The sequence below is a fragment of the Temnothorax nylanderi genome, unplaced genomic scaffold (genome assembly GCF_030848795.1).
Source record: "Temnothorax nylanderi isolate EJ_2023f unplaced genomic scaffold, tnyl_v1.0 TNYL_tig0057_pilon, whole genome shotgun sequence".
NCBI classification, from domain to species: Eukaryota; Metazoa; Arthropoda; class Insecta; order Hymenoptera; family Formicidae; genus Temnothorax; species Temnothorax nylanderi.
In genome coordinates this window covers 1016855-1030040 of record NW_027249119.1, presented here as the reverse complement: position 1 = coordinate 1030040, position 13186 = coordinate 1016855, and the positions used below count along the sequence as shown (strand labels likewise).

Genomic DNA, 13186 nt, shown 5'->3' with positions numbered 1-13186 from the left:
ATCCAATATTGCCTGCGTGTTGCTTCAAATATTAAATTACTCGACATCAATTGAAGCAAATGTACGGCAAGTTGCCAGCATCATGAGCAATCACAGGTTTGCGCGATTTTGATCAGACACACTTTGCTATCTGGGTATTTATTTTATTCGTTTGATGCAAACTTTCGGGTATCATTGTTTTTGCAGCAAGAAAAACAATTATAATTGTATAACAAAATTAGATCAAATTTTTTTTCAATAAAGATTGTGTATGGAGCACGTATACCTGGTGCATTTTATTCACTCTTTTTTAAAAAAGATATGTTTTATACGGATATCACTCCTTTTTTACAATTACATGGAAACCATGATAATATAAAACTTTTGATATATTGGGTGTACAACTTAGTTCGGTCCGTTTTCAAAAGATGGCTCTAGGTGCTATAAATGGTTGACGGCGACAGCTGATTTTTGCTGTATTGTGAAGTGTCAACATCTGTCAACCAAATATTGTTTACAAGCCTTTGAGTTTTGCACAACAAGTTTAATTTTTACTGCGTTGAAAATGTCGAGTTTCGTTCCAAATAAGCACCATTTGCGGGAAGTTTTGATTTTCTGTTTCAATTGGAAGAAAAGTGCAGCTGAAGCGCATCAAATGCTTGTGGAAGTGTATGGTGAATCTGCACCATCGGATAAATCTTGCAGAGAATGGTTTCGACGATTTAAAAGTGGTGATTTTAGTGTTGAAGACAAAGAGCGTTCGGATCAACCGAAAAAGTTTGAAGATGAAGAATTAAAAACATTACTCGATCAAGATTCGTGTCAAACGCAAGAAGAGCTCGCAAAAACATTGGAAGTTACTCAACAAGCTATTTCGAAACGACTCAAAGCCGCGGGATACATCCAAAAGCAAGGAAATTGGGTCCCATATGAATTGAAACCGAGAGATATCGAACGACGATTTTGCATGTCCGAAATGTTGCTTGAACGGTACAAAAAGAAGTCTTTTCTGCATCGAATCATTACCGGGGACGAAAAATGGATTCACTACGATAACCCGAAACGCAAAAAATCGTATGTAAAGCCCGGCCAACCGGGAACATCAACGCCGAAGCCGAATATCCATGGTGCCAAGGTAATGCTCTGTATTTGGTGGGATCAGAAGGGTGTGATCCACTATGAGCTGCTAAAACCTGGTCAAACCATCACGGGAGACTTCTACAGGCAACAATTGATCCGTTTAAAGCGAGCTATAGCCGAAAAACGTCCAGAATATGTGACCAGACACGAATCCATAATCTTTCACCATGACAACGCTCGGCCTCATGTTGCTGTTCCGGTTAAAAACTATTTGGAAAATATCGGATGGGAAGTTCTGGCTCACCCGCCTTATAGCCCAAACCTTGCCCCTTCCGACTACCATTTGTTTCGATCGATGCAGAACGCTTTGACTGGAATACGCTTCACTTCAGAACAGGGTATCAAAAATTGGCTCGATTCATTCTTGGCTTCAAAAGATGAACGCTTCTTCCGCGACGGAATCCATAAATTGCCAGAAAGATGGGAAAAAAGTAGTGGCTAGCGATGGACAGTACTTTGAATAAGGTATTAATTCATTTCATCGTTCAAATAAATGCGTTTTTCAAGAAAAAAACGGACCGAATTAAGTTGTACACCCAAGAAAACGTGGACAATACAGAAGCAAAGGTATTTTTCTGCAGTATTTTAATGTTTTGCAGAAGGATTCTTATCATAACCCGTAGGCCCCGTAGAACTTGAAATGCTTGGTCAGAATCGAAATGTGGTGCAATTAGAAATGGAATTATATAAAATATTAACGTTAAATTATTCTATAATAAATTATTCTTTTCAGAAGAGTAAATATTTCAATGATATATCATTATATTGTATTATATATAAACAAACAAATAATTACCCATCACGTGCCCTTGTTCCTTTTCTCGATTGTTCACATGTTTGGGGATCTAAATCAACTATTTCCTGACTTTGACATTCTGCAGCGGGATTTGTATTATAATCCATTGAACTCGAAGTGCTTGATTTGCATTGAAATATAAAGCAATTAGAAATCGAATTATTTAAAATATTAACATTGTAAATTAATCTTTTGGAAAAGAGTAAATATTTAAATATCAAGATATTATTATATTGTATGATATAAGCAAAAGGAATAATTACTCATCAAGTGTGCCTGTTCTTTCTGTCGTTTCTTTAAATGATTGAACGGGCAAACCAGATAGTTCTTCACTTTGACGTTCTGCAGTAGGATCCATACTATAATCCGCTGAACTTGAAATGCTTGGTCTGTGTAGGAATGTGTTGTGATTAAAAGTAAATAGGAGGAAGTAATTATTAAATATGTCACAGTTGTAAGTTATATTTGTGCAGAAAAGTTAATATTTAACTAGTTGGATACCATTACATTGTGTGATATAAGTTATAAACAAAACAAATAGTTACTTATCAAGTGAGCTTGTTTCTTTTCTTGTTTGTTTAAATGATTGAACGGGCAACTCAGGTGAATCTTGGTTTTGACATTCTGCAGTAGAATTCGTATCAAAACCCATTATAATTGAAGTGCTTGGTCTGCATTGAAATACGGAGTAATTAGAAACGGAATTATTTAAAATATTAACGTTGTAAATCATTACTTTGAAAAAGATTAAATATTTAAATATTAATATATTATTGTATTGTATGACATAAGCAAAACGAATAATTACTCATTAAGTTCGCCTGTTTCTACTACCGTTTCTTTAAATGATTGAACGGGCAAACTAGATGTATCTTGACTTTGACGTTCTGCAGAAGGATCCACACTATAATCCGCTAAACTTGAAGTGCTTGGTCTGCATTGAAATACGGTGCAAATAGAAATAGAAAATATTTAAATAAAAATTATTTAAAACATTAACGTTGTAAATCATTACTTTGCAAAAGAGTAAATATTAAATATCAAGATATTACTATACTGTATGATATAAGCAAAACAAATAATTACTTATCAAGTGCGCCTGTTTCTTCTGCCATTTCTTTAAGTGATTGAACTGGCAAACCAGATAGTTCTCCACTTTGACGTTCTGCAGTAGGATCCATACTATAATCCGCTGAACTTGAAGTGCTCGGTCTGTGTAGGAATGTGTTGTTATTAAAAGTAAATAAGAGGAAGTAATTATTAAATATGTCACAGTTGTAAGTTATATTTGTGCAGAAAAGTTAATATTTAACTAGTTGGATACCATTACATTGTGTGATATAAGTTATAAGCAAAACAAATAATTACTTATCAAGTGCGCTTATTTCTTTTTTCGTTTGTCCAAATAATTGAACGGGCAAACCAGGTGATTCTTGAATTTGACATTCTGCAGCAGGATTCGTATCATAACCCATTGAAATTGAGGTGTTTGGTCTGCAGAGAAATGTGTTGCAATTAAAAATAAAATTATATAAAATATTATCGTTATAAGTTATTCTTTTGCAGAAGAATAAATATTTCAATAATAAGATATTATAATTGTGTGATATTATATGAACAAAACAAATAATTACCCATCAAGTGCCCTTGTTTCTTTTCTCGATTGTTCAGATCGAAGAACAAAATCAATTATTTCCTGAATTTGACGTTCTAGATTGGGATCCATATCGTGACCTGTTGAACTTGAAGTGCTTGATCTGCATTGAAGTACGGAGCAATTAGAAATGGAATTATTTAAAACATAAACGTTGTAAATTATTTTTTTGCAAAAGAGTTAATATTTAAATATCAAATTATCATTATATTGTATAATAAGCAAAACGAATAATTACACATTAAATGCGCCTGTTTTTTCTTTAAATGATTTAACAGGCAAACCAGATGTATCTTGACTTTGACGTTCTGCAGAAGGATCCATAGTATTATCCGCTAAACTTGAAGTACTTGGTCTGCATAGAAAAATAATGTGATTAAAAATAGAAAAAAGTAATAATTATTAAAATACTACAACTTTATGTATTACTTAATACTATTATGTACTTATTGACGGTGAACCGTAATGGAGTGAAGTTTTGTAAGTGAGAGTGAGTAGGAGGAGGAAAGAAAAAGAGATAGGGAGAGAATGTTTTATACCTCGAATTTCTGTGATGCTAATGTCAAACAATTAATGTCTAGACTGAATTTGTGATTAATAGATAAGTGAAACACGATATGATATAAAATTAAGTTAGGGAGAAACGCTATTTTATCGTAATTGTTCTATTCTAGCTTTAGTTGAGATAAAGAATACCCCGGTAAAAAATGTTTTATATAAAAACATATTTAAATATATATAATCATATAATATTAAGGGAATACCCCTGGCAATTAAAGCGGATAGGCATTTTTTGCTCTTCTAGATTAGATATAGCGCTATAGGTCTCTGCAGGAAGAAGGAGCGACCGGTCGCCGTCATCACCGATGCCATATACGGCAGTGCGAAAGAACACGTGATTGCTTTCGTGCGTTTTTTATGAGGAAAAAATAAATTATGTGTGTTTTCTTGCGATTTTTGCTAAGGTAGCATAGCTTGATTATTAGTAGTAATTGTTCCTTAACCATTATAAATGTTTTTTTATTAGAATTATCTGTTTTTAAAACTCTATTGGGTTTAAAATTTTTCACTTGTTGCTCATACTTATTTTAACTTTTCCAAGTTCACGCCAAGTAGGTGCTTTGGGCAAAGCGGATAAACCATATTCTCTTCGGTCACAGGCTGGTATTTATAGTCAGATTTTATATTTAAAACTGTCTTAAGTACAATCTTAAGATGTCATAGAGTGTCGTAAACCAATTACAGAGTCGTATTAGCATCTTAAGACATTATACTTAAGAGAGTCTTGAAATAAGAACGGATTATAAATACAAGCCATATTGTGACTGCTGTTTTTTCTGTTTTAAGATGGTTTCTTAATACAAATGTAAAACAGACCAGACGAAATAAACGGAGACCAGTTCCAGTGACCCATCCGCTTTACCCAGAGATGTCGGGCAAAGCGGACAGTTTCTTTTACTTTAATTTTTGATTGCAAAGAGGTTTAAATATTTAACTTTTTTATTTTTTTCTTATTTTATTTGAAAATTGATTACTTTGAGAGAATTATTAGAATAAAAAAGGTTTCGATCTTTAACTGTGTCTTTCTTCTTGCTAAACCTTAACACATCCGCACTGCCCGGGCTCCCCCTGTATAAAATATTATATAAAATATGTCCATAATATGTCCATACTATGTTTTTTTTCTCTTGTATAATTTCTGTTTGTATGTACAAGAAAAATAATAAGAAAAAAAATTAGAAAATAATTAAAAGAATAATTTTTGCATTGTTTTTTTACAAAAAAATAAAGTCTGAGCAAATGTGAAAAATTTGCTCATATATAATCTATATATATAAAGGAAGATGTCCTGACTGACTGACTCATTCACTGACTCATCAACGCCCAGCCCAAACCCCTGAACCGAATTTTTACCAAAAGTATATGAAATAGGGGTAGAATTTTCCGGGTAGTGCCACTATGTGTATAGTTTTTTGTTACCGATTTTCTGGAAACCGGTTTTTCTAATTTTTCTAATTTTTCGGGAAATAATTCACCGAATTTCAAAGAATTATAGATCAAACAGGGGTAGAATTTTCCGGGGAGTGTCACTATGTGTATAGTTTTTTGTTACCAATTTTCTGGAAACCGATTTTTCTAATTTTTCTAATTTTTCGGGAAATAATTTACCGAATTTTAATTTTTTCTAATTTTAGTATTAATAGTATATTTTAGTATATTTAGAGTTCTATATATATAAAAGAAGATGTCTTGACAGTATGAAATAGGGGTCGAATAAAAAGATCAGGATGTACAAGATTTATTCCAGGAAAAAAATAAAAAAAATTTAATATTTACACCAGAAGAAAGAAAAAAAGTGGAAACTTGCACATTGCTTTTTCATAGTTTTTAAGTGTTAAAGACGGTAGTTTAACTTTTACACATGAATAACACATTTTAGGTGCTTAAGTTTTAAACTTTTTTGCTTAACAATGATCACATATTGGATCAATTTTCCAAATTATTACTTTCAGATGAATTTCGCACCGCGCGTCTTCCGTTGTCCACGATTGTGCGGCGCGAGCGGCAACGCGGGCTCGCGCTGCGAGAGGGTTCGACTCACCCCCGCTATGCGGCGCATCGTCGGTATATTTTCGCATTATTAAGATTCAACATCGACCTCTATATCTAGGGCAGCTCGCGCCGCCCTAGAACCTGACGCCTTAGAACCTGAACGGTCGCTGCGTTCAAGAAAAACAACTCGAAAAAGAGATTGAATTTTGAATGTGAGAAGCCGATTAGCTTGAAACTTGGTGACATTTATGAGTATATGTTCGGCTCGAACTCTGAGCCCAAACCAAATTTCAAGCTAATCGGCTTCTCACATTCAAAATTCAATCTCTTTTTCGAGTTGTTTTTCTTGAACGGTCGCTGTACAAAGATGCGAGCGAGCAATCTCAAAATTTCCTATAAAAGTTAGAGCAACCACGGACATTTTTAAAAAAATTCAAAAATTTTTTAAAAAAGAACCTTTTTACTGATCATTGCCAAATTCAATACCAACCTTCTTTAAACGATACTCTATCGATTAAAAAAATATTCAACGATAAATTCAACGATAAATTCAACATCGACCTCTATATCTAGGGCAGCTCGCGCCGCCCTAGAACCTGACGCCTTAGAACCTGAACGGTCGCTGCGTTCAAGAAAAACAATTCGAAAAAGAGATTTCTATAACTCAAAAACTGATTAACCAAATTTTAACGAATCTATTATGATAACTAATGGGACAAAACTTCTTCAACTTGGAGAGGACTATCTGATAGTCTGGACCAATCTTGGCTATAAAGTCCAACTAGGGTCCGGTAGGGCCCAGTAAGGGCCGAGCCAGGTTTTTATGATGGAAACTTGGATCATCGCAGCGCTGATATATAGATTAATTCGTGATATATAGATAATTAATTCCTGTAAGTATTGTTTTAATAATTGTTATTTGTTTTATTTAGACAGACAGAGAAAGAGAGAGAGAGAGAGAGAGAGAGAGAGAGAGAGGGATAAAGAGTGAGAGAAAGAGAAAGAGAGAGAGAGAGAGAGAGAGAGAGAGAGAGAGAGAGAGATTTTCGAATTTTTCTAATTTTTCGGGAAATAATTTACCGAATTTTAATTTTTTTTAATTTTAGTATTAATAGTATATTTTAGTATATTTAGAGTTCTATATATATAAAGGAAGATGTCCTGACAGTATGAAATAGGGGTCGAATAAAAAGATCAGGATGTACAAGATTTATTCCAGGAAAAAAAATATAAAAAAATTTAATATTTACCCCAGAAGAAAGGAAAAACTAAAAGGAACCAATGTGCAAGTTTCTACTTGTTCACTTAAACAAGTTTTGACTTGCACACTTAAAAACTATGAGAAAGCAATGTACAAGTTTCCACTTGCACACTTCAAAATTATGAGAAAGAAATGTACAAGTGTAAAATTTTCAGCAAAATTAATATTTAAATTAAATTTTACATTTCATATGTCACGACATATCTCATTTTCTTGTTTTATGCGTGGCATGCTTCATATATATGTGTCAACTTGCGAGGTTCGTTTCGAATGACAGAAAAGTTATAAAACTAAACTAACGAATTATTAATAAAGAAAGCTAAAGAGAGAGAGAGAGAGTGTGTGTGTGTGTGTGTCTGTGTAAGGAGATGAAGAAGACGTTAGAAAGAGACAGAGTAAGTGTAAAGGACAGAAAAATCATAAAACTAATGTAATTATTGAGAGTAAGAGAGAGAGTTACGATCGTCACGACATTATAGCTAGGGTATTTCATCTTAAGGTGAAGAAGATGATGGCACTTTTGAATAAGGGTAGTCTGTTTGGAAAAGTGTGGTGCTTTATGTACTCTGTGGAGTGGCAAAAGCGAGGTCTGCCTCACATCCACATATTGCTGTGGCTAGAGCAGCGCATTTTTTCAGACATGATCGACAAAGTTATCTGTGCGGAAATACCTGATCCTTTAAAAGACTCTCTTCTCCACAATATTGTTAAGGCCAACATGATTCATGGTCCATGCGGGGGCTTAAATCACAATTCGCCTTGCATGAAAGAAGGCAGGTGCAGCAAGAGGTATCCTCGAATACTTCTCAATGACACTCAGACAGGAGATAATGGATACCCGCTGTATCGGAGGAGGTCTCCAGCTGATGGTGGCTTCACTGTCGAAATCAATGGAATAGAGCTGGACAATCGTTGGGTGGTGCCGTTCAACCCTGTACTGTTACGTATTTTCAATGCTCATGTCAATGTGGAATTATGTAGTTCTGTTAAGTCTATCAAGTACATTTGCAAATACGTGAACAAGGGAAGTGACCAGGCGGTTTTTGCTTTGGAGAGTGAAAAGGATGAGGTGAAGTTGTACGAGAGTGGGCGATACATCAGCAGCTCAGAGGCAATTTGGAGAATTTTAGCGTTCCCTATTCATGAGAGGTATCCCACTGTCTTCCATCTCGCTGTTCACCTTGAAAATGGTCAGCGTGTGTATTTCAACTCTAAGAACTTGGCTGAGAGGCTCAATAACCCACCTCAGACAACACTCTTAGCTTTTTTTGAACTTTGCAAAACTGATGATTTTGCAAAAACCCTCCTGTACTCTGAGGTTCCTTCATACTTTGTGTGGAAAAATAACAAGTTTGTGAGAAGAAAGCGGGGGAAGGATGTTGATGGTTGGCCAGGAATAAAGAAGGACCACGCGCTGGGAAGAGTGTATACTATTCATCCAAACAACACCGAGTGTTATTATCTTCGTTTGTTGTTACATGAGATTCGAGGTCCAACGTCTTTTTTAGATTTGAAGACTGCGAATGGTGTCTTCTGTCACACATTCCAGTCTACATGCAAGGTTTGCTGAAAGATGACAAGCAATGGGACAATACCTTGGAGGAAGCTGCATTATGTGATTTCCCTTTAAAGCTGAGGGAGCTTTTTACAGTGATGTTGGCATTCTGCCAACTTTCAGAACCTCTGAGTCTTTGGGAAAAGTACAAAGATAGCTTCTCAGAGGATATTACGCGGCAGGTGGAGAGAGAGTTGCAAGGCAGTGCGCAACAGGTGATGGATGAGGTGTACAATAGATGTCTGGTGTTGATTGAGAACGCAGTGGTGGCTTTGGGAGGACAGGAGTTGCAACAGTATGGCCTGCCTCAGCCAAAAAGATCTGGAGGAGTATTGGGGAACCGAGACTATTTGAGGGAGACAAATTACGACGTAAATGCCTTGGCAGAAGTGGTGTTGAATAACGAGGGTTTATTGACAGATGAGCAGCTCGCTGTCTATCGGCAGGTTCTTAGTAGCGTTGAGTCAGGTGCTGGTCAGGTATTTTTCCTAGATGCTCCTGGTGGTACTGGGAAGACTTTCCTTATCAATTTACTTCTGGCGAGGGTCAGAAGTGATCGTGGAATTGCATTGGCTGTTGCATCATCAGGTATCGCTGCTACGTTGTTGGAGGGAGGGAGGACCGCTCATGCTGCTTTTAAGCTTCCTCTGAATTTAATTCAAACAGAAAAACCACTGTGCAATATTTCAAAACAAAGTAACATGGCTAAAGTATTACGGGATTGTAAGCTCATTGTTTGGGATGAAAGCACCATGGCACATAAGGGGGGTTTTGAGGCATTAAGCACAACCCTCAAAGATATTAGGGGTAACGATGGAGTAATGGGGGGAATGACCGTGCTGCTTGCTGGAGATTTCAGACAGACTTTGCCAGTAGTGCCAAGGGGAACTCGAGCAGACAAAGTCAAGGCGTGTGTAAAGAAATCACATTTGTGGTCCCTTATTAGGAAAATCTCTATCAGGAAGAATATGAGGGTACACTTGAAAGATGATGTTTTTGCAGGGCAATTTTCAAAAATACTATTAATTAAAAATTGGAGATGGAGAGTATCCTGAGATGGAAGGAAAGGTGATTATTCCTGCAAGTCTAGGTTTAGTAGTAAAAACCCTAGAGAGCCTTATTAATAAGATATACCCTGATATTGCGGATATTAAAGAGAAATCTATGGATTGGCTGTGCGAGCGTGCCATTCTGACCCCTAGGAATGATAAAGCTGGTGTCATTAATGACATTCTTCTTAAATTATTCGAGGAAGGAGAAATGAATTACAGATCTGTGGACTCGGTGGTAGATACGGATGACGTGGTCAACTACCCAGTAGAGTTCCTTAACACAATGAACCCTCCTGGCTTACCAGCCCATAAGCTTTTCCTTAAAGTGGGGGCACCAGTGATGTTGTTGAGAAATTTGAATCCGCCAAAACTTTGCAATGGCACAAGGCTTCAAGTGAAGGCTCTACACAGAAATGTTATCGAGGCCATAGTATTCACCGGCTGTGCACGGAGAGAGACGGTATTTATACCACGCATACCACTAATATCATCAGAGTATCTTTTTGAGTTCAAGAGGTTGCAGTTCCCTATCAAAGTTTGTTTTGCGATGACTATCAACAAGTCCCAGGGGCAGTCGTTAAAAGTAGCAGGAATTAATTTAAGTGAGGACTGTTTCTCACATGGGCAGTTCTATGTGGCATGTTCGAGAGTGAGCTCACCAAACAGTCTTGTGATACTAGCGCCTGAGGGGAGAACCACTAATGTGGTATACAAAGAAGTTCTAAAATAGATAATAAAAACAGGGTGCAAGTAGAAACTTGTACATTGCTTCCTCATATTTTTTAAGTAAGCAAGTAGAAACCTGCATTGCTTCCTCTATTTTAAGCCATAGTTATTTATATTTATTTATTTTGGCTTCCTCATAGAGGAAGCAATCAAAATTATGGACCTTTAACCGCATATAAAGCTGAATCTAATCAACCAAATCTTAAAGAATTATATATGAAATTGGGGTAGAAAAGACTGAAAAATATAATTAATCAATTCTTAAGTTATAGAAATTTTAGTAAGTTTGGCTGTTTTTTTAACAGAAATCGGTAACCCCTTTATTATTAACAAAATTTATTAATTCTATTATATTCTTCAGTCTTTTCTACCCCTATTTCATATATAATTCGTTAAGATTTGGTTAATTAGTTCTGGAGTTATAGAAATTTCGGTAAACTTAGTTATTTTTTTTTAACAGAAATCGGTAACCCCTTTATTATTAACAATTTTTATTAATTCTATTATATTCTTCAGTCTTTTCTACCCCTATTTCATATATAATTCGTTAAGATTTGGTTGATCAGTTTTGGAGTTATAGAAATTTCTGTAAATTTGGCACAGACATACACACATACCGACATTTTTTTTAATGCAATATTTCGACGTTTTAAAACATTCTGAACATATTGACATTAAAAACTCAAAAAACAATCTTTTCTTTGGTTTCTTCTACCCCTATTTTATATATAATTCTTTTAAATTTGGTTGATTAGAACCAACTTTATACGCAATCAAAGGTTCATATACGAATTTACGAAAACAAAGCTTCCTCTATGAGGAAGCAAAAAAAAAGGTCATAGATATTTTTGGAGAATTTTTAAAAAGAAATTATGATAAAAAATATAATGTTCGCAGAAGAGAGAAAAACATGTATGTGAAAGGTATCATGCCTGTTTGAGAAAACAAATAAGGAGAAAAACATGTGTGAAAGAGGTTTATATAATTTTGCTCATTTTTATGGAAAAAAATGACCTAATCTCAAAAAATTAAACGAAAAGAATGATATTTTGACATACTAAATGACTTATTAACGTAAAGGACAAATCATTGAATCAATTTTTTTAAAATATAAAGGAAGATGTTCTGATTGATTGATTCATTAACGCCAAGCACAAACCACTGAACTAAATTTATTTAATTTTATATAAATATAAGGAAGAGGTTCTGACTGAATGACTCATCAACGCCCAGTCAAAACCTATGAACCTAGAAACATGAAATTTGGAGATAAGCACCCACTAAGAAGGGATTTTTAGAAATTTGAATTCTAACGGGGTAAAAAGGGTTAAAATCTATTTACACGGATTCGTTAATATCTCTTAGGCACGATGAAAGAGTAAAAGACACCATGTCTGTAAGAAACATCATATCTGTAGGAGACACCATGTCTGTAAGAGATACCATGTCTGTGAGAGACACGAAGTTTATTGGAATCATAATGTAACAAAGCACGGATTTCTTTACAGTGGAATAGGCCTACTGGGGAAACCACTAAAAAAAAAACGCATTTACAATAGTACCTCAAGGGTGATGCGGAAATCTATTGGCGTTAAATGTAAATATACGCTATCACTTATTTGCGTGTCTTATTACATATGTCCTTCAGGGCGTGTCCTCAGGGGCGAAGCCCGGGTAACCAGCTAGTTATATATAATTGTATTTTATATACAATTATTACATTTATATATAATTATATATAGGCAAATAAATGAACAATGCAAAAACAATAAAAGAACAATGCGAAAATTATACTTTTAATTATTTTCTAATTCTTTTTTTTTTTATTATTATTTTTCTTGTACATACGAATTGCAGAGATTATACAAGAGAAAAAAACATATATGGACATATTTTATATAATATTTTATATAATATCATATAATTAGGTATATTTAAATATGTTTTTATATGAAAAATTCTTTACCGGGACATGAATTCACAAAAATAATTTTATTAGACTACCAAATCTTGTCTTGATTGTAAAATAGCGTATCTCCCTAATTAAACTTATGATATTTTGTTGAACATTATAATAACGTTCTCCATAATTTGATTGTACTATATCCGTCGTGTTTTACTTATTTAGTTGTTATATACGTCGCTTGAACGGAAAGGAGATTGCAAGGAAAGCGAGGAAAAGAACTGAAGAAAAAAAGAGCGGGAGTGAGTGAAGCCGGGGAAGTAAGAAGAAGCGGAGAAGACAAGAAATATGGCAGAGTGACAAGGGGGGTGAGGATGCCGAGAGAAGGACAGAGGAGGGAGGAAGATGGCTGGGGAAATGAAATTATGAAGGAACTAAGGGAAATGCGACAGGAAATCCTGGAAGAAGTAAAGCGGGAAGGAAAGGAACTAAGGCAGGAATTGAGGGAGATAAAGAGACAGCTGGAGAGGCTGGAGAGGAGGCAGAATGTAGGGAGTCAAAGTAAGG

At 35.1% G+C, this 13186-nt stretch overlaps 1 protein-coding gene across 1 annotated transcript in view; it reads right to left on the bottom strand.

Annotated features, from left to right (window-relative positions):
• Positions 1 to 13186, bottom strand: part of LOC139773116 (uncharacterized) — an 83073-nt gene that overhangs the window by 34858 nt on the left and 35029 nt on the right. Inside the window, exons 19-26 of the mRNA XM_071707373.1 lie at positions 3808 to 3924; positions 3550 to 3672; positions 3284 to 3409; positions 3002 to 3127; positions 2724 to 2849; positions 2461 to 2586; positions 2179 to 2304; positions 1916 to 2035 (exon numbers count right to left, since the gene is read on the bottom strand). Of these exons, the coding sequence (XP_071563474.1) occupies positions 1916 to 2035; positions 2179 to 2304; positions 2461 to 2586; positions 2724 to 2849; positions 3002 to 3127; positions 3284 to 3409; positions 3550 to 3672; positions 3808 to 3924 (990 nt within the window). The remainder of the gene's footprint in view (positions 1 to 1915; positions 2036 to 2178; positions 2305 to 2460; positions 2587 to 2723; positions 2850 to 3001; positions 3128 to 3283; positions 3410 to 3549; positions 3673 to 3807; positions 3925 to 13186) is intronic.